This window comes from Hemiscyllium ocellatum, chromosome 8 (assembly GCF_020745735.1).
Source record: "Hemiscyllium ocellatum isolate sHemOce1 chromosome 8, sHemOce1.pat.X.cur, whole genome shotgun sequence".
NCBI lineage: Eukaryota > Metazoa > Chordata > Chondrichthyes > Orectolobiformes > Hemiscylliidae > Hemiscyllium > Hemiscyllium ocellatum.
The window spans coordinates 64,251,172-64,274,759 of NC_083408.1; the positions used below are offsets into that span (position 1 = coordinate 64,251,172).

Consider the following 23,588-nt stretch of genomic DNA (forward strand, 5'->3'; position numbering starts at 1 on the left):
AAAAAAACTTACTTTACTTTGGCTGCATCAGGAATGCTCTGCAGGTCATCATGTATGTTCACCACCTTTGGGTATTTCTTCTCCAAAATTGTAATCAAATAGTGCAAAAGGGTAATGCTCCTTTGAAAAGAATAACAATGTTAATTATTTTAAGCATTCAAAACCACAAAGCAGAAAAAAAGAATCTACAGAATCAAAGAGAGACTCTTACAAACTATTTGGAATCTGCAGTCACAAATGGCTAAAATTCTTGCTAATTCTTCTCAACTTGGATGAAGTAAATTGTTAAAACTGCTTCAAACGTAACTAATTCCTCTGCTGTATTTACCAATGAGCAAGTGTTTCAAACAAATGGGGTACTTCCTTCTGATTTAAAGCTAAATCATTTTCCTTTGATTTCTGGAGAACATTTGATAAGGTCCCTCAAAGACAATGGCAGAAAATAAAAGCTTTGGTGTAGGGGGTAGCATATTGGCATGGATACAAAAGTAGATATAAATGGTCTTTTCAAGTTTGCAAGATGCACAGGGAATAATGCTGCAACGTCAACTTCTTACAATTTATACAAATTATTTCAGATGATGGGACAAAAAATGGTAGGCAAATTTACTGACTGAACAAAGATAGATAGTCAGAGTAATACAGTATGGAAACAGGCCCTTCTGCCCCAAACTGGTCCATGCTGCCCACACAGCTAGTTCCAACTGCCCATTTTTGGTCCATACCCCTCTGAACCCTTGCCAGCCACATACCTATCCAAATGTCTTTTTAAATGTTGCTATTGTATCTGCCTCAACCACTTTCTCTGGTAGCCCATTGTATGTATGCACCACTGTGTGAAGAAGTTGTCCCTCAGGTCCTTCTTAAATCTTTCCTCTCTCACCTTAAACCTATGCCCTCTAGTTTTCAATTCCCCAATATGAAGCAAAATAAGCTGCAGAGGACGAGAGGTTAAGTCAGTGGGCAACCATGTGGCAAATGGATACAATATGGGAAAATGTGAAACTGTCCATTTTGGCAGGGAGAATAAAAGAAGCATGCTATCTAAATGGTGAGAGTTTGCAGAACTGAGATATGGAGGGATCTGACATCCTTAATCATGAATCATAAAGTGTTAGTATAAAACTCCAGCAAACAAATAAGAAAGCAAACAGAATGTTGTCATTCGTCAAAAACAGTTTAAGTAAAAAGGAGGGAGCTTGCGCTTCACTTAAAAGTGAGACTACATCTGAAGTATTGGACACAGTACTGGTCACCTTATTTAAGGAAAGATGCAAATGTATTAGAGGCAGTGTAGGGGAGGTTACCTGACTACACTTAAAATGGGAAGGTTGTGAGTAAAGACTTAATGGGCCAAATCGCATAATTCTGCTCCTATATCTTATGGAAATTTGGCCTGGCTAGGAATACTCTTCTAAACTCCAGAGAATATAACAGGTGACTTGATAGGGTAGATGCAGAGAAGATGTTTCAGATTTGGCAAAATGTTTTCCCGTAGGAGGATCTTGAGTATTTGGAATTCTCTTCCTAAAAATCTGGTAGAAGCAGAGTACTTGAATATTGCTAAGCCAGAGGTAGATAAGATTCTTGTTAGCAAGTGGTTAGAAGATTATCAGGTGTTGGCAGGAATGAGAATTAGAGTTTACAATCAGATCTGGCATAATCAATCTATAGCACCCATTTGAAAATGGTCCCATAAGCTAAAAGTCTTGGGTTCAAGCTTCAAAGCAACGATTGCCAGTGTGAAACTCCATTATAGCAGCAGATTTCTGTATCAACAGATTGATCTCTGCATTTACAAGCCTCTCCTAGAACTCCTATACCACTCTTGCTCTCTCCACAACACAACATCCTCATTCTTTTGGGTCTCTGAGGGAGAGATAGTTTTCAAGCTTTGAAAAAGGGGGCACAGCAGGGACTGTGTTTGGAAAGCGCTGCTTGAAGGCTATTTTTAATCCACATTTACTGCAGCTTCTGAAGCCAACAAGTGTAACCAAACATGTTAACATATATTTTAATCTATCTGGATAATGTAATGGAGCACTATCTATCTCGAAATTTGTCAAAGCAGCAACGAACAATCTGATTTTGAATGAGCAATGTTACTCGTGTCTTACTTCTCAATACTAGACTTTGTGTCTGCGATTTTGTTGAGACTAGAGAGTTTAAAGCCATAAGCATTGCCTCTTTGTCCCTTGTTCATGTAATTGCCAAAAGCTAAAACCACCTCCAGCAGCTCCTTCAGATTTTTGCTTCGTAGAACTTCCTTGGAACTCAAAAGGAGAGCTGAAAAATAATAAACAGTAGTGATTTTACCGAAACTAAGCGCGATAGTTTATCATGCTACAAAATATTTAAAATGAAGTGATCTAAAAACTTAAAGCTATAAAATTCAGAAGCAACTCAAATCATATTCTAATACTACCTTAAAAACTCAAGATCATGTTTCAAGTATCAATCAGCAAAATGATGCTTATGGTTTTGCTAAAATAAAATATTACATCGACTACAGACTGCATGAAAATAGACAGCAACAGGACTTGCTATAAAGGAGAATACCTTTCCAATTTTAATTATAAACGCTATTCAATATGCTTCACAATAACTACATTAAATATTCATTGAAGAATACACAATCAAAAATGTTATCCAGCAGAACTTGAAAAATGGTATCTGTACTTGAGGAAAAATTGCCATCCTTGAATTAAGTTGGCCCAAATAATTTTGTAACATTATTAATCAATTGTTAATAATTGAATCTGCATGCGATTGTTATATAAAGGTAATGGTTCTGAAAGAGTTGAAGTTGCATTAGCTCCACCCTAACTTACATCACATTGATGACAGTCTCTGGATAGAGAAACCATCTTTCTAATAGAGACCGACGTGACTAACCTGACTCTGGGTAGTTTGCAATTATACCTAACTAGTTTAGGTTACTGGTGTCCATTGTTAATAGCATTAGCCAATAAATTATACTTCATTATGTAAGGCAAGTGCTTCATAAGAATAAGGCTCTCTAGTGGTCTATCCTATACCACTGATAATCAGACAGGCTCACAGCCAGCGTAAGAAGCCAGAGTGAGTTCGTTCCCAGAAGCGTGTCATAATATCTCCCTATTGGTTGATTAAAAGTATCTATCTATAAGTAGAATTTGTTATTGATCGTCTTGGGACTCTTGTGGTGCAGTTGCAGTGCCCTTACCTCTAAACCAGGAAGATTAGGTTTAAGTACATGTTTGGTTTCTATTGTATTAATGGCTTCAGTTTTAAAGAAGGAAGTAAGAAAGCACTGCTGTCAGATTCAGATTCAAAAGGTGATTTTATCTGGTTGTGACATAGGCAAAACTTATTTGTGTTTAACGGCAAGGTGGTTACACTGCAAATCCATTTGTAATCAAAAAGAGTAAAAATACTAAATTATAGTGATCAGTTTAGCTTCTCACGTGTAGATCCACGTTTAACACTGCATAAATAAATTGATGCAGTGGAGGGAAAGGTGGATTTTCATTTTGTGCTGCTAAGGTGATTCACAGGAGAGTTTGATGTTGTAACATGGGTAGAAAATTGATTGAGAGATAAGATACAGTAACAAATCATTTTCAGAATAGGGAAAGGTTTACAGGGAAGTACTGAGGGGTAGGTATCAGGGTTTCTGTCCTTTCTTAATGCATATGGCACAATATCACAATTTGTGGATTATATTTGAAGCATTGTAAATTGTACAGAGCTTCACAGGACAGAGACGAGTTGTTGGAATGAGAGGACAAATGACAGCTTATAATTAATGAAAAAAGTAATTTATTTTGATAGAAAGAAAACAGAGAATACAAGCCAGAGTGGAATTCTACAGTGGGGGCAGGAGCAGAGAGATGAGAATGTGCAAGAGTTTAAATCGTGGAAGCTGGCAGGGCTGGCTCAGAGTGTAGTTGGAAGCACTGTCCACCTTCCCAGGCTGGATTAGAGGGGGGAATTGGATTATCTGAAAAGGGAAGAAAGTGAACACATCAGCACACAAGAATTAGGAGCAGCAGTAGGCCTTCCAGCCCTTCAAGCCTGCTCTGCCACTCAATAAGATCATGGCTAATGTTTTCATGAACTTAGCTCCACTTACCCGCATTTTTACCAGATCCCTTAATTCCGTTTTTTTAAAAAAAAGAGTATCTACCTTAGTTTTAAAAGTGATTAAGGGCTATTAGGAGAAGACAAAGACAATACTAGTCTAACGAAGGACTTATGCCCGAAACATCAACTTTCCTGCTCCCCTGATGCTGGCCGACCTGTTGTGCTTTTCCAGTGCCACACTTTTCGATGAGGTTAAAAATACCTTGTGAGCCAGCACCGTGATTATGGACAAACGATCTCCTTCTATGCTGGAACAATTCCATAATTCTGTGAAATTATTTATTCTAAACCTATTGGAAATTTTTTTGCACCTAGCTAGATATTTTGCAAAATAGGACAAGTGAAGTGACATTGAAGAAAATGAAGACCAATTTCCATTAGTTATTCTTAATGATGTTTATCTTATCTAGTTTGAATGTTAACAAGCCCAGAAATACTAAAGCAAGGAAAAATGATAAGAACATAGGTTATACCTTCAACTTTGGGTTTAATTTCAGCCACTCTTTCAGCAAATTTTTTCTTGAAATAGAGGGATTGTAATCTTTGCTGGTAGTGGGGAATTCTAGTAAAGATAAAAAGAATCCATGTGAACATGAATGCAGTGTCTGATCGCAGGAATTCTGACTGAAAATTGCCATCATTAAGTAACTCAATCAGATCATTCCAGTGGCAATGTACATTTCTTTTCTAACAATGACATTTTAGCATTAGGGATGACATACTGAAACAATATATTTTAAGTCTGAGACCTGCAAAAATGGTTTTGAATGCACACATACAAGTTAGTCTTAAACTGATCTGTTATTTCTACTTGTGTCTTTGGTTGTGAAATTCAATTTTGCTAGGTCACCAGATAAACAGAGCAGAGGAATCACTCATGATGCATCCAATCAAAATTCCCATTCTAGTGATTTCAACAAGAAGGAGAAGGGAAGTGGGGTGGGGAGGTCTTACAATTGCAGATCAATCTGTTGCTGCCCACTTCGCACCACAACTGAAGCTGAATTTCATTCCTTTTTATTTATCTCAATTCCTTAATTTAATCGAAAGGCAATGCAAGTCTCTAAACAATATCAAGTTATGGCATAGCATCGTATCTATAAGTCTTTCAGTCTAGCAAAAGTAAAGTTGCCACAGTCCTAGATGACCATAACACTGCTCTCTCATTACAGAGGCATGACTGGTGTTGAGTTTAAGGCAGCAGGACAGTTATGGTGACCTCAGCCACTGATGGCACTGCGCATCACAAACCAGCCATATACTCAACTGAGCTAACTGATTGCCTTTCAGTCGATATACTAAATAAACTACGGTCAGTCAGTGTCCAAGCACACAAAGTTGCTTCTGACAATAGTCAGTTTCAGGAAATCCAATGAAACTAAGTGCCACGGTGCAATAGTAATTATTACTGCAAACATGTTATGGTTTATTAAAAAGAATATAATTATTTCAATACACCAACTCTTTGGTCAGACTGTCTATTTTCTTATGTTTTGTTTTATCCAAAAGAATATTCAACCAGCCTACAAGTTCCACAAAAGTGCCCTGCAATTCATTTCTATAGCTAACCTTCATGAACACTTACCACTTGCAGAGAAGAACACGTGCCCTAATACTGTAACAAACAAAATGCTGGCACAAAATCATTCCACCAATTTATTTTGTCAATAGATTTCTGCTTATATCAGTGTTTTGACATTTATACCTGCTCATTTCATACAAGAATCTATCTGCTTTTGCCATGCGCTCAATTTCATGCTTGTGCTCCTCTAGCAGATCAACATCACTTTTCTCAGGGACAAATTTCAGCAGCTGAAAAGGAAATTCAAAATTAATTTCTTTTAGAATTTCATAAACAGGGTTTGTTTCTCTGCACACACATTGCACATGTAATCTGAAGAATTTTAACTTTGTTATTTTTTTTAAGACTGTTCATGCAATGTATTCCCAGTTGGAACAAAAATATTAGTAACAAATTAAAGCATTCTAACTAAAATAAAATCTCCCAAATCTGGATCTAGATTATAGAAAAATAGCCCAAAGTCAAGTACCTTGCCATTTTTCATCTACCCACATAGGGAGTCACTGGCCCCTTTTAAGAAACTGCTCCACAACGGAAGGATCATTTCTAACTATAATGTTGTTAGGTAGGACAGATCAATCCAGGGTGCCAACGTGGTTCTCAGATTATATTCTTGAATTGTTTTTTTTTAAAATGTAACTAGGTTATCTATCTAAAATGCAATAAAACAAAAGTTCTCTTCCACAGGGAAAGAATCCAACCTAAAATGATTAGGCAAGAATTGGGAGGTTAAAATCAACTTGGCGAAAGTAAGGATTGCAGATACTGGAGATTAGAGTCGTGAGTGTGGTGGTGGAAAAGCACAGCAGGTCAGGCAGCATCCGAGGAGTAGGAGAATCAATGTTTCGGGCAAAAGCCCTTCATCAGCATTGGGAGATGTCTACCAGTAATTGGGCAGCAGGTGGCTCAGAGGTTAGTATGCTGCCTTACAATGTCAGGAACCGGGATTTGATTCCTCCTTGGACAACTATGCAGAGATCGCACATTCTCCCAGTTTCTGCATAGGTTTACTCTGGGTGCTCTGAATCATTTCCACAATCCAAAGATATGCAGATTAGGTGGATTGACCACATTAAACTGTCCATATTGTCCATGGATGTGCACGCTAGGTGGATTAGCCATAGTAAATGCAGGGTTACAGGGAATGAGATTTGGGTGGGACACTCTTCAAAGGGTCGGTGCAGACTCAAATGGGCAAAATGGCCTCTGTCCACACTACAAGGATTTTATGATTTCAGAGGTCCCAGCCTTCAGAAAATTTCTACATCAGTTTAGACATATAAATCAACACACTTGCTGATATTAGGAACACTATTTCTTCAGCATCAGTTGATATATAGATACCTAGTTTGATTCACGATATAATGCATTAGGTGATCTGAGTTTAATTTTATGTAATTCCTGATCATGTTCCAGGGAGAGTCTTAGTCAAAAATAAGATCACCTTAAGCTGTGAAACTTGGTCAAATATCTTACCATCATTCACTGTCTAAACTCATTTCAGTCAGGTATCGGACCATAATCAATAACTACACAAGCCTACTCTACAATCATTCAGGAGTCAGGCAAAAATAAGAAACCTTTTTAGGGAAACGGAGCAAAAACACTTTCAAAAGCACTATCTGAATTTGATCTGGAAACCAGAGTATAGCAAAATACTTCGAGCTCTCACCTCTGAATAGATTATTCAAAACATTGGCAAAACATGGTATAGTCAAGTTACTGAGCATTAAATATTCTATTTGTCTGAAATATTGACATTCAAAACTAACCAAACCTTTTACATCTTTTAAAAATGTCTCAATTTATTTTTTTTACTAAATTTGTAAAGAAACAATTAAAAAGGTTTGTGTTAATTAAAATATCCAATAAACCTCTTTGCAAAATGGTGTATTCCCTCTTGAATTCAATGTTGTAACAGACCTTTGGCACCCTCCACAAATTTTTGCTTTCTTATGGATTCAGGCAATTTAATCTTGACGATAAAAATATCAATAAAATTTCAAGTTTCATAATACAAATATCTTACAAGCGAGTCGAGTACTTGAAGTAGTTGTGAAATTGTATTTTTCGCAGGTTACTTTCTGCTTTGTGTGACTTCTAATGGTTGGTAATGACTGATGCTCTTTAATGCTTTCCCTTCATCTCAAGGAAAAAGGACCCTTGATCTGGACTACATTACAAAGATCCTAATTCATACTAACTTGAAAGAACTACTGCTTTATTTGTTCGTATTTTAAACTGTAACCAGCTGTCTCCACTCAGTTGACTAATGGCAGTCAGATGTGGCAGCATGAAGCTGAATTGATGAAAGAGAAGTGATTAAGGTGCAAGGAGATTCCTATAAAAGTAATGAGCCGGCTTCTATCACCCTAAAGCAACATTATGTACGTCAAACATGAATACAAAAGCTGTCCGTATTTTCAAATTGTAAACCACATGTAATTCAGAATCTATTATTCAACCCTTTTACAAATCACTTAACTTTAAAAAGGTCTTGTGTTTCAGGTCAAAAAAAGTTAAATCCACAATTAAAAATCTTTTTTGAAATAGTGCAAAATGTAACAGAAGTATGGTATTTATTTTTAATAAAAATTCAGGTGGATGTAAAAAATGTCTAAATAGACCCTGAATATGCATATATCTAAATAATCTGAGTTACTGGCAGTTTTATTGCCAACACTGCATTGGCTTATATACCAAGAATAAAACAAATTTAGTTAGACTGCTAATCCAAAATCCAGTTTATATCAAGGGCTTCAACACTGCTGACAATTGATGATCATATTACCTGGCACTTTTAGAATTCAACTGCATAACTCTCAGCCACCTTCTACCGACTCAAAATTCACAATCAAATGAATTCCAACTAGGTTTGGAAGATTATTAGTTAGCTATCTCTGCAAAACATTCCTTCTATTACATCCTCAGATGTTCTTCTCCTGATCGTGGGGACAAACTTTTATGTACGGGGAATCTTTGCTTTATTAATCTTTAGTCATTCCTATCTCTCAACTGCCTCCATTTCCACTATGTAGTTAGCAGCAGCATCTTCCTTGATGAAAGCAACTGCAAAGTACTCATTCTTGTATCAAGCTATGCCCTCTAAAACTACAGTACTACTGACATGGCTTTCTTCTTCCATAACTGTAGTTTCCTGCCTCGTGGTTGACAGGATCTTCAACCACATCCGACCTGTTATCCATGCATCTGCCCTCAAGACACAGGGGTGACGGTTAGTGAGAACCGTGGCAAGTGTTTTGAAGGTATTCTTACCATTAAGACCCAGTAAGATTTCTTACAAGCTTGCCAATGCACCTTATTAGCTATCTAGAGTCAATAGATGTGACGCTGGCAAAGCACAGCAGGTCAGAAGTATCCAAGGAGCAGGAAAGTCAAACGTCTCAGGCCAAAACCTTTCATCAGGACTGACAAGAGGTTTCAGCCCCAAACTGTCTGATCTGCTGTACCTTTTCAGCTTCACATGTACTGAATCTGGTTTCCAACTTATGCAGTCCTTACTGTCTCCAGGTCACTTATTATCTATCTACTCTGGCTCTACATCATCCATCATGTTTAATTCTATCCCTATTTTAAAACATTCCATTCCTGGAAAAACCCACCACACAGCAGATATCCACCAAATGACCAGCAAACCTGAGACCATGCCATTTTTAAAATATTGCTGTGCAGCTGGACCTGTTGTGGCAATCTAATGTTGCCGCTCACTGGCAACATAAATGGACAGCAACCAAAAAGCCACAGTGTTCAGAGCCGGAATGGCTGATAATCCTTCACCCGTACGTCATTCACATACCCTAAAGCAAATCAGTGTTTAACCAACAGATCCTGCACTTCACTTGTCCTCAGCTACATCCCTTCTGGTCAAGATCCCTATTATGAAAGAGAAGTGGAGATATGGTATTCCCTTTCAGAAGGATACTCATTTCTAAACTCTTTTCACTTGCAGCAATCTGTTCAAAGTGGCACAGGGAAGATTTATCTTCCAACCTGATGTGTGGTGGCCATTCACTTCTAAAATATAATTTACCATGGAAGTGATATAGCCTCCCAGACACAGCCCCATCAAGTACAACCACAGTACAAAATGCTTCAGAACCAACACGGTACCTGTTCAAGCATGTCCTTAGGTAGATCCTCTTGTTCATCCATTGTTAAAATAGCACGTTTAATCTCCTCATTGGACAGCTTTAACCTAAATAAATAAATAAATAGATACATAAATTGCATCACTACTACATATACACCGTGTGGCTAGAATAAAGAGATTCTCCATGCTAAACCTCCAAACCACTAACAATAGTTGGGTGATATCAGAGCTACTTTACAGTTTCTTTTTCATATGGCAGTTACCAAAGCATGCTCAGTAAATACATAGCTGTTATTTGATTGAAACAGAAGTAGATGTTTGTATTTCAGCAAGTAGAACACCATGCCTTTAAATAAAAGCAAAGTACTGCAGATGCTGGAAATCTAACATTAAAACAGAAAACGATGGAGAACTTCAGCAGGTCTGGCAGCATCGGAGCAGTTCTAAAAAGTCACATCAACTAGAAATGTTAACTTGGTTTTTCAACCTTCAAACGTTGCTAGATGCTGTCAAATCTGGAACTTAAATTCAGATCATCCCTTCATTGATGGTTTCATGTGTCATAATAATTGAGTTGAGAAGGTTTGGATCTCATTCCTAGTACTAAACTTTCAGGGGGAATTCTATACCAGCTGACAAGATCACAAAGTCAAACCTGTCAAACAGGTATTCATAGATAGTTCCTTTGACCATATAATCTACTTTTCTCTCTTTCACACCAGTATATAGTAAATATATATGGAGAAAAGTTACTTATTCCTGACTGGACCTTCGGTTCTTCTGGTTTGATACTGCACTTTTGATACTGGTATAGCATTTCAGTGGCACAAAGTCAACACCAAATGCACATTATGAAATTGATAACTGGCAGAGAGTGAAGGCTACCTAGATTCCCAATGGCAAGTATGAGCTTCAGCGAAAGCAACAAAAGCATAAAGTGTGAACCACTGAAATAAGCAATATTTAAAATGGTGACCAATCGTTACATACAAGTTATAAATTTTAATCATGTAGTTTCATTTGTGCTCTGCTGCTGCAACATTCTTCTATCTTCTCCAACCACAGCAAAACAAAAATGTATTGAACGGAATTATATGGCAATAAGTAGAAAGAGGCTCACAGCTGTCTTTGACATTAAGATGATTTCTCTGTCGTATTCACTCCTTCCACTAGTCCACCAGGCCAAGCCTTCTTTAAAGCTCCCATCTGCCCTAGCCTGAATTTATCTTTCTTGTTTCCTCTCCAGTCTGGTCTTTTGCTCTCCTCTATCTTTTTTGTTCACAAGACTCTGCTCCTCCCTCCTCAACCTAATCTGACTAACTTGTTGACCACATTTTCAGCTCTGATCTCCAGCATCTGCAGACCTCACTTTTTACTCTAACTTGTTGACCACCAAACTCCCTCATGATCCCCATGTTAGATGATATTGTTAACAATATCGATTATCTTCACATGCTGTCCTTTGCTCCTTTAAACCTGATGCTATCACTCCTCTTTCAAAAAAGAAAATTAATGGTCCCACTATCCTCACAAATTACCATCCCATCACCAATCTCTCCTTCCTCTCCAAAATTCTGTAGATGCCTTCCAAATCAGAGCCATTTTTATTTGACTCCTTCCATTCAGGTTTCCACCCTTACAACTGTTTGAAATGGTTCAAAGTCACAAAATGTCTTTGAGAGATTGGGACAAAATGTAAACGTTACTTCTTCGTCCTCCTGAGCCTGCCTTTGACCATGCCACCCTCCACAGGAACACATGTAATAGCTGAACTTCTTACTCACAAACCAACACCACTGAGGTTTTCCCACCATCTATCCTTGGTCCTCTCCTATCATTCACCCATTTGTTTTCCTATGATGGCATTACTGAATTGTGCAGCATGAGTTTGGACATCGCTGATGTTATGACTGGACAAGTCAGTTTCCAGACTGAAACCATTGTTTGTTCTGGTTTGAACAGGGTACTCTCTCACTGCAACTGAAGCATGCAATGTGGCAGATTTTGTTTCAACAATAAAACAAAAGTTTATTCAGCAAAAGAAAATAACCAATCTATTGACTTATAGCACAAAGTTTTAAAATGTACAGTAAATAAGTGTAATCCCATTATTTACAAAACAGGTTACAAAACCAAGTTAACATTCCTAGTACAGGAGCTAACAGCAACCCTTGTACAGTACTCACACCACAATCCTTTCCTTTATAAGTACCTTGTCAGGTTTAAAGTAACTAACTTTGTAGGCAACCTCCAATAGTTTATTTTTAGAATTATCACAAACTTAAGATGAAACAAACAGCCTTCAACTCCTCTTCGGGTTTTATCTCAACAGTTCCAGCCTGGAACTGCCATTAATTCCTTACTCTAACACAATCTTCTTTATAACATTCTCCACATTGAAAACTCCTCTATGCATCTCTATGCAAGAACTTCACAGGATTTTTGGAAAACAACGTAAAACTGAAACAAAAAAAAAGTCTCTCTCTCTCTGTAGGTATTTCTCTCAAGCTGGAAAAAACCCCAGTATGGAAATTTCAAATAGCAATCTTGAAGCACAATAGTTCACCTTCAGTTGTAAAATGCTGAAGTAAACAAAAATCCACCAAGCTGCCAAAAGAGCCTTCACAAATTGTTACAAAATAATTCACTACAGCTACAGAAATACTTTGAAATTAATTCTCAACTTCAGACTCAGAACCAATATGTTACTAAATCAAAACTTCAAAACCCAAACTCAAAATATGTTACAAATGTAAATTGTAACATAAAATTACAAATGTTACAAATATGTTATAAGATGTTACAAATGCTGACAACAGGATAGAATGGGAGGCAGATGGGCCAAATTTTGCAAATGGGACTAGATCAGATTGGTCTATGATTCTGACATTCCACACTACCATCTCTCAATTCCTCCACTTTTGCAAGCTATCAGACTGCTTTTCCAATATCCTGTACTGGCTTAGCAGAAATAGCCTCCAATTAAATATTTAGAAAAATGAATCCTTCATTTTCAGTCCACATTTTTAACATTTACAAGCCATCAACTTAATCACTGCCATTGGCCAAAGTTTAAACAAGTCTGCACAATTTTGGTGTTGTAAGATGAGAATTCAACTGTGGCATCAAAAACCCCATACTACATTCCTAACAGTTTACCTGTGTTGTATGCCTGATAGCCAGTTGGTGAAGGAAGAAAACAAAGCCAAAGACAACCTTTGCTTAGCTTAGGTTTATTCAAAAAGAAAGTAGAAATTTCATATAGTATACTACTGATATGACCAGATTTTATTCATTTTGTGGGATGTGGGCATCGCTGGTTGGCCAGCATTTATTGCCTGTCCAGAGATGCCCATGAGAAGGTGGTGGTGAGCTTAATTATTTTAAGAATTTAAAATAAAATAGTGTCACATTTTCTTATAAAATAAAGCAATTACCTGGATAGAAGAATGTTGCAATTCTGGGCTCTTCGCCCATCAATTACTGATAGTTCTTTCACTTTCTTGGTGGAATTAAATGCGTCTTCATTGGCATCTGTCTCTTTCTGTGGGCCAAGAAAATATTACAACAGGAATTAAATTGAATATACCATAGAAGACCATAGGCAAATTTTATTCGTGGGGCTACAGTCATAGCATGTTTGTAACAATTTAAAAAATCAAATAACACTATTTCCAGGCATTTGGATCATCTCTATAAAAGTTTTGAAGGTTAAAATGAAAGATGCATTGTTAAAAACATTTCCAAGTATTATCAGCTCTACGTGTGGATTTGGTTTTTACATTATAAAAGACAACCCCATTAATCAACGCATGCTCAATGGCTTCATTACCTACTTTAGACCAAGACTTTGCGTTAAATGTGTCAATGAATAACACGGTGTAAATACAAATATACAATAGAAAGATTATCTGGTAAGCATTCAATCTGTCTCAGAAGTTAAGTTCTCTCTCTCCAGTCTGGTAAAACGTTAAGGTATCAAATTAAATTTGGGACTAGTAGAATCACTATCACTACAGTGTGGAAAGAAGCCATTCAGTGCATTAAGTCTGCATCAAACCTCCCACGCAGACCCAGCACTCCACTTTATCCCCATAATCCCACATATACCATGGCTAACCCACAAAACCTACATACTCCTAGGCAGTACAGGACAGTTTGCTGTGGTCAACCTACCTCATGTGCACAACTTTGGACCGAGGGAGGAAACACACACAGACCCAGTGAGAACATGCAAATTCCACATAGACTGTGACCCAGGCCTGAATTGAACTCAGATCCCTGGCGCTGAGAGGCAACAGCATTAACCACTGTGCCACACAAATAGATGTATTTATAACTTAAATTGTCATACATTTCCTTGGCTTGATAAAGTTTTGGATTGCAGATGAGCAACAACTAAGCTGTTGCTTTCAGCATGGATAGGAACTGAAGCCAACTTCTGTAAAGTATGACAAAACATTTCTTAATATATATCCTGTCCTTCTTAAACAGTTGTTAGACTATGAGTTGCCCAGCTTTATGGTTACGGAGGATGTTAGTGTGCTTGCACTGCCAACTTCCTAAGCAAAACACACGTTCACTTTTCAGGTCTCATTTGAATAATACTGTTCAGCTTTTAACACTAAATTATTTTCAGCTGACTACTATCTGTTTAGACTGGACACACAAATTCAGCCCAAAACTTACAAATTTAGGCAATTTTTGACATTATTTAAACGATTCTGTTGATAAACAATCCAATTTGAAAATCAACCACACACAAGATCACAAAGACCTTGAATAATCAGTATCAAGTTGGCAGATTATTAGTTTGGAACAACTAGCTTTAGTTCTCTGATGAGGAGGAAAATATTGGTTAGAAATCACAATTCTAGGTTCTTATCCACTGCCTGGTAGTGTCCAAGGGTGGACACTGGATGAGGTCAGTGACAACCCTTAGGGAGGTGCCTTGCATCATTCAGCAACAAAATGAAGGCAGAGACACAGGATTGCTAAACAAATAAAATAGCAAATGTAGGAAAATCGACATCTATGAATGCATGCAATATGTGTAAGCTTTTTCTAGAAATTTCTCAATTATTGGTAATCTATATGGTCCGAGGACTAAAGTGGCATTCTGAAATCAATGCATGACAGATAATAATGTAGTAGGAACTCATACATCACTTAAAATGTGATGCCCCAATTTTAGCAAATAAAAATACAAAGTGACATGCAGCTTGTTGTATAAACTGAAATATGAAGCATTAACAAACTATGTCCTTAAATTTTAGGTGCAAAGCAAAGCTCGTTTGCAATTTGAGTACTGAAGTTAAGCAATGGGTCTTTTTATTTCAAAAATGTGTAAAATTTAATATTATAAATCGTGCTGCAACCCATTAAGTACAGAATTGTCAGAGCCTGTTTACAACTTTAATAAGATAAAATTAATTGGCATAATATTCTACTTCCCCATTTATCTTGGTCATAACTCTATTTCCAAATTATTCAAAAATCAGGTTCCATTGTAACAATGTTTACATGCTCGGAGTATAAATTTATACCTTTGCACAGTTTTCAGTGGATTAGAAAATATTACATTAAATGATTTGTCAGTTATGCTACAAATATACTGCTGAGAATACTCACTAAAATCGACATATACTCAAAAATCAAACAACTTCAACATATATTTTTACCACCATAAACCTCGCACTCTGATTTATATACAAGTAGATCCCTTTCGCTTTATCAAAGCACATGCTTACCTGTTTGGAATGATTGCTGAGAAAGAAGTCCTAAATGCAGGCCAAAAGCAAAAAAAGGAGGATAACAGGTAGCATCAGTTAATAGCAATTTTATAAAGTGCAGTTCAGCGATTGTTGCAAAATGGAAAATAAAATAGATACAGCACAATAAAGTGGATAAAGCATTATCAGAATGTGATTAGAGATTTTTGCACAACAAGCAAGAATGTCATCTGCCAAGGTTAACCCTTTCACCATGTGGTAATAGCTCAGGCATAGAATAAGTTACGAGTGCAAGTTTATCAGAATCTGGATAATATTGTTATCAAATTATACATTCCAAACATACACTGTTCACAACATCAAAATAGATACAACATTTCAACAATCCTACAGAAGTGTTTAAATTTGTAACTTCAATACTGTGTGGACTAATGATGATTTTATAAAGTGTTACTTGTTGAGATATAGATGCTCATGAGAAAGGTTGGAACATCTGAACTTGTTCGGTAATCAAACACTAAAGCATCATAATATAAGGCAACAAGCTACGTTGTTACGAATCAGACCAAATCCCCTCAAAATATTTTAAAGGTGGTGGCCGAGACCCCAACTTTTCTTAGTGTGAAAGGCAAGTGTAAGGCGTTGTGTTCCAAGTGCAATTCGATTGGTCAGACCACCAGGCTTGAAGCAAAACACGTTTTATTGTTATACTATAGTTAAAATACATTCAAAATAATTTAAAAATTAGCTTTACTATCACTATCGAAATATTTAAGATAAGATGCGTTATTACCCACTGATTAGTTGTTCCAAAATAGTAACATTCTATAAACAAACCCTTAGCAGAGGCAATTTCAGTAAAATAAATTGTTTCACACGCAATTCTAACAGCAGAGAGAGAACACCCCAGCTTTTAGCTATATCAGAGAAAAGGACAACAGCTTCCACCTCCAGCTTCCAAACCCCAGCAGCTACTGAAAGTCAAACTAAATTCCTGATACTCTGGGAGCTTGACCCCACCCATTTATGCTGCTTCTATTATTCTACCTTTCAAAAATAAAACCGAGGCCTCACAAGCTGTTTATTGATTTGAAACAAACCACTCGGCGTCTCTGTCTCAACCTCACTTCATTAAAAAAAAGGACAAAATACATCTCTGAAAGCCATGGTATTGTCACAGCTATGTCATCCAAATCTCAGAATTAATTTAAATAAATTGCATTAACATTTCTGCAATATTGTATAAGCTTAAAAGGCAATTCACACACCAAACGTTTTAAAAATCTTAACAAGAAAACGCATGAGATTCAAAATGAATTGAACAATTGAATCTCTAGAACGAAAGGAAGCATTTTTTCTTGTCTGCACTGACCCCTTGCAAGTGTAATCTAAAACTAAGTCATACTGTACAGTTTGGAGTAGGCCACTATATTTTTCTGCTTGTGCTTCTTCATTTTGTCTTGAAGGTGTAATGGCTTCAGCCACAAATATTTTTGATGTATTAACAAGCGTAAGCATAAACAACTTTTTACTAATTCCTCCATCACAGAGAAGCTTTTACTAGCTACTCAATAGTTCAGAATGCAAAGGATTTGGTCCTTCTACATTCCACAGCCAAAATTAATGTTTTAACCTCCACTGAGCACAGGGATAGGAATAGATCTCAATTTTTTTCCCCTGTCCGGTAGCAGTGGGAGACAGAGCAGAGGTGACACTGGAGACCAGGAGGCTGTCAGGAAGGGAAGGACTTAGTATAAATACTTATCTTCAAAGCCCACGGTCTTTTTCCTGTCCAGAAGCAGCGGGCGATAGAGCAGAGGTGACATTGGATACCAGGAAGTTGGAAAGGTAAGGATTTAAACTAATGGGGCAGGGCTGGGAACCAGAAAAGCAAACTAGTAGACAGTGTGGTGGAAACTGGAGACTAAGGATCATGAAGTTAGCATTACGAAGGGGAAGAGTAGGCAGAGAGCAGATGAACATAAAAGGAACCGGTGGTCTGAAGAGCATATACTTTCATGCAAGGAGTATAGTGGGTAAAGCAAATGAACTTGGGGCTTGAAGTGGTGCCTGGGAGCATGACATTATTGCGATCACATAGATTTGGTTGAAAGAAGGGCTTGATTGGCAACTATAGCATATAGATGCTTCAGACAGGACAGGGAGGCAAGTAAAAGGAAGGGGGAAGGAGTTGCATTGCTGGTCAGGGATGACATCACAGCTGTGCTAAAGGTGGACAATATGGAGGACTTGAGCAGTGAGGCATTATGGGTAGAGCTGAGAAATAAGAAGGGTGCAGTTACATTGTTGGGGCTGTATTACAGGCCTCCCAACAGTGAGTGTGAGGTAGAAGAACAAATAGGTAAACAGATTATGGAAAGATGTAGAGGCAACAGGGTGGTGGCGTTGGGAAATTTTAATTTTCCCAACTTTGACTCGGATACACTTAGTGTCAGAGGTCTGGATGGGGCAGAATTTGTAAGGAGCATCCAGAAAAGTTTTCTAGAACAGCAGGTCAATAGTCCAATTAGGTAAGGGGCCATATTGGACCTGGTATTGGGGAATGAACCAGGCCAAGTGGTAGGAGTTGCAGTGGAGGATTTCTTTGGGAATAGTAACCACAATTTTCTAAGTTTTAGAATATTCTTAGGCAAAGATTAGAGGGTACTAAGGGAAGAATATTAAACTGTGCCAAGGCCAATTATATCAAAATTCAGCAGGAGCTAGGAAATGTGGATTGGGGCCAGCTATTTGAAGGAAAGTCCACACCTGATATGTGGGATGCTTTCAAAAGGTAGGCTGAAGAACAAGATAGGCGCGTCCCTTTGAAAACAAGCGATAGGAAAGGCAAGATCAGTGAACTGTGGATGACAGAAGAAATTGTGTGACTTGCCAAGAGGAAAAGGGAAGTGTACATAAGGTCCAGGCAGCTAAGAACAGAACAGGCCTTCAAGGAATGTCAGGAGAGTAGGACCAATCTTAAACGAGGAATCAAGCTGGCTAAAAAGGAGATCATGAAATAACTCCAGCAAGCAGAATTAAGGAGAATCCCAAGATAAGCAGAATTAAGGAGAATCCCCAAGGTCTTTTATTCCTTAAAAAAGCAGCAAGAGGGCAACTAGAGAAGGGGTTGGTCCACTAAAAGATAAGGAAGGAAAGTCATATTTTGAACTGGAGAGAATGGGCGAGATTCTCAACGATTACCTTGCAGCAGTGTTCACAAAGGAGGGGGATATGATCAATGTTGAGATCAGAGATAAAAGTGTGTTTACTCTGGAACACGTTGACATAAGGAGGAAGACGTGCTGAGTAGGCTAAAGGATATTAGGTAGGACAAATCCCCAGGACCAGATGTGAGGGAGGCAAGGATAGAAATAGCTGGGGCCCTGACAGTTATCTTTGTAGCATCCTTATACACAGGTGAAGTGCCAGAAGACTGGCGTGTTGCTTCTGTTGTCCTCCTCTGTAAGAAGCATAGTAGGGATATTCCAGGTAACTACAGACCAGTGGGCCTAACATCAGTGATGGGAAAGTCACTGGACAAGGTACTGAGGGATAGGATCTATTTATATTTGGTAAAGGATGAGCTTATCAGTGATAGGCAACATGGTTTTGTGTGGGGCAGATTGTACCTTACCAACTTAGAGTTCTTTGAGGAAGTGACCAAGTTGATAGAAGGAGGAAGGGCTGGAGAGATCATATACATGGGCTTTAAGGCGTTTGTTAAGGTTCCCCATGGTAAACTAATGGAGAAAGTGAAGTCACATGGTGTGCAGGGTGTTCTAGCTAGGTAGATAGAGAACTGGTTGAGCAATAGGCGACAGAGTAGTAGTTGAAGGGAGTTTCTTGAAATGGAGAAAGGAGATGAATGGTGTTCCACAGGGATCAGTGCTGAGGCCACTGTTGCTTGTAAAATACATAAATGATCTGGAAGAGGGCACTGGTAGCCTGATCAGTAAGTTTGCAGATGACACAAAGTTTGGTGGAATAGCAGAAAGCATAAGGGACTGTCAAAGAATTCAGGATAATATAGATAGACTGGAGAATTGGGCGGAGAAGTGGCAGATGGAGTTCAATCTGGGCAAGGTGATGCATTTTGGAAAGTCTAATTCTAGAACGAACTATACTGTAAATGGAAGAGCCTTGGGAAAAGTTGCTGAGCAGAGAGATCTGGGAGTGCAGGCCCATTGTACCCTGAAGGTGGCTGCACAGGTGAATAGAGTGGTCAAGGAGGCATATAGTATGCTTGCCTTCGTTGGAAGGAGTATTGAGTATAAGGGCCCGCAGGTCATGTTAAAACTGTACAACACATTGGTTCAGCTGCATTTAGAATACGGTGTACTGTTCTGGGCGCCACATTACCAAAAGGATGTGGACGCTTTGGAGAGGGTGCAGAGAAGGTTTACGAGGATGTTGCCTGGTATGGAAGGTGCTATCTATGAAGAGAGGTTGAGTAGGTTAGCATTGTTTTCATTAGAAAAAGGGGACTGGGGGGACCTGATTGAGGTCTACAAAATCATGAAGGGTATAGACAGGATGGATAGAGATAAGCTTTTTTCCCCAGGGTGAGGGGGGATACACATGGAACGTACTTTACACAGAGGGTGGTAGGTGCCTGGAACGTGTTGCCAGCAAAGGTAGTAGAAGCAGGCATGGTAGATTCATTTAAGGCGAGTCTGGATAGATGCACGAGTAGGTGGGGAGCAGAGGGATACAGGTCCTTAGGAATTGGGTGATAGGTTTAGACAGTGGATTTGGATTGGCTCAGGCTTGGAGGGCAGAAGGGCCTCTCCCTGAGCTGTAAATTTTCTTTGTTCAATTCAGTTTAATCTCCTGTTAGCCTTTCTGTACTGAATAGAAAATGATCATACTAACGGACGAATAAGCTGCTTATTGATCTGCGACTCAGAGTTCGAAACATAATTTAGATCATGTTGGTAATATCACTACATTTCTCGAAATCCTGCCGAACTAATCGGAAGTGTGGTGGTTTACAACTCCATCTATCATTACAATGAACAGACTACCATAACTGCTAAACATTAAAAAGAAAGGAATACATTGTTTCATTGCTAAATAAGCAAAATTACCTATTTTGTTTAAAGTCATCCAATTTGCTGAGAAACAGTAAATAAGAGAAGTATTTGAGTATAAAGCATTTCTTTGTAATTGATCTAATCAACACATGGTTCAACGTGCAGACTTTTATGCCTATATTAATACCATGTGCTGGAAGCAGAAACTTAATTCAAGTTACCTGTTGCCTTTGGTAAGCTGAAAAAGTCTTTTCTATGTCTTCCAAGTCAAGTACTTTGAAAACTTTCAAATCATCAATGTCCATCCAGATTGTTTCCACAAGTTTGTTCTATTAATATGATCAAAAAATAATTTACCCAATGAAGTTTTTTAATTTAAGTGCAAATCATTTTTGCAAAGATTATAGTGCAAATATTAAATTAATTAATGTGCTTTGTCTTATAACTTTTTTAGATTTGTTGTTGAATACAGATCATGTAATTACTAACAAACTATTTTAAACATACCAGAAAGTCTTATTTTTAAAAAAGTATATATTACTAGGAAGATTAATTATAAAAATAATTCAGTGAAGTTTATGCACATTGAATTAATACAAGTCAAACATTATTGTTTTTGTTAGGACAAGATTATTCAAGACAAAAATGATATCTTTCTTATTCTATGAAAGAAATACAACAAACCTCTGGTAATTTGGACCAGTTGAAGGATTTTAAAGGGTTTCCTGGTTGGGGAATATTTTTCTTCTTGAGTCCGAGGCCCAAAGGTGCTCCAGGTGGTGGTGGCACACCACCCAATAATGGTAAACCTGGAGGGGGAGGGGGTCCACCTGGGGGTGGGGGTGGGGGTGGTTGTGGCAGCACAGATCCACCTAAGGGCAGTGGTGGTGGCAGTGGAGGATGATCACCTACTGAGGGAAGTAGAGGTGGTGGTATTGGACCACCTGGGGCTCCAAGTGTTGAAAGGGGTCCACCAGGAACTCCAGAATATTTTGGTCTCTAAAATTGAAGCAAAATTGCAAAGACGGTATTAGGCAACGAGCAACCACATTTTAACTTGATCAACTCCAGACCCTTCTTTGGAAAAAAATAGCACACCAATGTACTGAAGTTTAATTTTGACCAAAGCGATATATACAGCTTTTCAACTGTGTACAACAATTAACTGATCCTTTCTTTATAATACTTTGAACATTGTCCTTTTTACACTTAACTAGTGGTAAAGCATCCTCAAATTATTAATAGAAACTTGCATTGCTTAGATCCTGGATCTGGGCCATCAGATCAGCTGCTTGTTTCTTGGCAGCTTTGTGCTCTTGAGATTCTCTCTCCAGCTTTTCTTTCATTTTATTCAGTGTTTGCATCATCTCCTCCTTTTCTTGTGTCTTAGCTTCACATTCCCGCTCTTTTTTCTCTAGTTTTTGCTGCAACTCATTATGCTCTGTAAAAGAAGACTTTTTTTTAGATTCGTTAAAGAAGATGAGGATACACATAGAAAATAGAGTCTTAAAAACAATTACCCCAGATAATTAGATTTTATTCAAATAATGTTTACTGTTGCTTTCAAGCCAAAACTAAATCCACAAAAATCACACAATGTCCACACAGAAGATCCTAGATTCAACCCTAAGTTCAACTTAGTTCAAGCCAGCTTAAAACAACAGATTTTAGAGGGCTTCATTTGTAATGATTAGCTTTAAGATGTCAACAAGAGTAGACATGTCAATCGGTATTCTCTTCATGCTTGATATTTGGCTTATGCTTGAAGATCCATAAATACAGTATTATTACCAGGTTGGCTATGTCATTCTACCCGATGAATATTTCTAATACTACTTTTCATTCTAAGTTTACACAAGGAATTACTAGTTCGAAGAGTAATTGGAGGGTACTGACTCCTATGAAACAGCATCTTAATCAGTAGTTTCAAGAGAAGACAAAAGAATTTGGAATGGCAGTGGATAATACAATTGTAATTAAAAAGCAGCACAACTCTAATGGCTGAAACGTACATGTCAGAGCAAAGTTTAAAAACATGAAAGTTAAGTGAATAAAATAATGAACACACCTTTTCGCATTTTTTCAGCCTGTTCCTTCCATTGTTTGACTTCATTTTCATTAACCAACCTATTTATGTTGAACATTGGTTAAAAACAGTCACAATAAGGTTTAGCAGGCAATGAGAATTGATCAGTCTTCAAAATCAAAATGCCTAGTACTGCCATCTTAAAGATAAAGAAAATTACAGGGAATGACTTACATTCTAACAACATTCCTCACATTGAAGTTTTCTAGAGGAGTAACATCGGGGTCATGCCCTTTATCATTCTGTAAAACTATCTGCTGCAATATTCGATCAAGCAGTAACCAATATTGTACAGTGTTTCCACTTCGCTTATCTGATAAAGAGAAATATTAAAATGGAAAGGAATCATGAGTAGAATTCACAAACCAATTAAAATTCCTTTGAATAAGATCAGTGATGAATATAGATTAGAATGATTTATGTCAGAGTTTCTGCTTGAGTATAAGTAATACAAGTCCATGAACAACAAAGGTTAGGCAAGGAATAGTGTTACTGTAATTTAAATAGCACAAATTCATATGGCTATTTTGGAATAATTTATTCTGTATCAGCATACTTAAGGAAACCATATTATCCAATTGTTTTTAAAACAGACTTCAAATATATTTCTGAAGTCATGCTAACTTTCAGATCAAGTTTTTGATTTCTTTTCACTTTACTCACTGACTTAAAACTGAATGCATTGCTTTCCCCTATATAAAATGGCCCACAGTACTCACATGGCATTTGGAGACAATGATGGAGAATTGACATAAAGTGCGGGTATGCATCTGTATAACTGATTTTTTTCTTAACCAATTCAAATACTTGGGTGGCACTTTTCGTGTCGATGTGGACCTAAAACAGTACAATCATCAACTATGAGTGAACAGACCAAGCTTTGTATTTGATTATTTGGCAATGGCATTAAATGTAT

The 23,588-nt window shown here is 37.7% G+C and overlaps 1 protein-coding gene across 3 annotated transcripts in view; it reads right to left on the bottom strand.

Moving 5' to 3' along the window:
* The window catches only part of daam1a (dishevelled associated activator of morphogenesis 1a), a 166,998-nt gene that overhangs the window by 14,745 nt on the left and 128,665 nt on the right, over positions 1-23,588 (bottom strand). For all 3 annotated transcript variants that reach the window (XM_060829105.1, XM_060829104.1, XM_060829106.1), the window contains 12 exons: positions 23,392-23,509; positions 22,847-22,985; positions 22,655-22,713; positions 21,840-22,027; positions 21,271-21,585; positions 20,808-20,915; positions 13,256-13,362; positions 9,839-9,923; positions 5,831-5,937; positions 4,599-4,687; positions 2,118-2,286; positions 13-120 (listed from right to left, as the gene is read on the bottom strand). In XM_060829105.1, the coding sequence (XP_060685088.1) occupies positions 13-120; positions 2,118-2,286; positions 4,599-4,687; positions 5,831-5,937; positions 9,839-9,923; positions 13,256-13,362; positions 20,808-20,915; positions 21,271-21,585; positions 21,840-22,027; positions 22,655-22,713; positions 22,847-22,985; positions 23,392-23,509 (1,592 nt within the window). The remainder of the gene's footprint in view (positions 1-12; positions 121-2,117; positions 2,287-4,598; positions 4,688-5,830; positions 5,938-9,838; positions 9,924-13,255; positions 13,363-20,807; positions 20,916-21,270; positions 21,586-21,839; positions 22,028-22,654; positions 22,714-22,846; positions 22,986-23,391; positions 23,510-23,588) is intronic.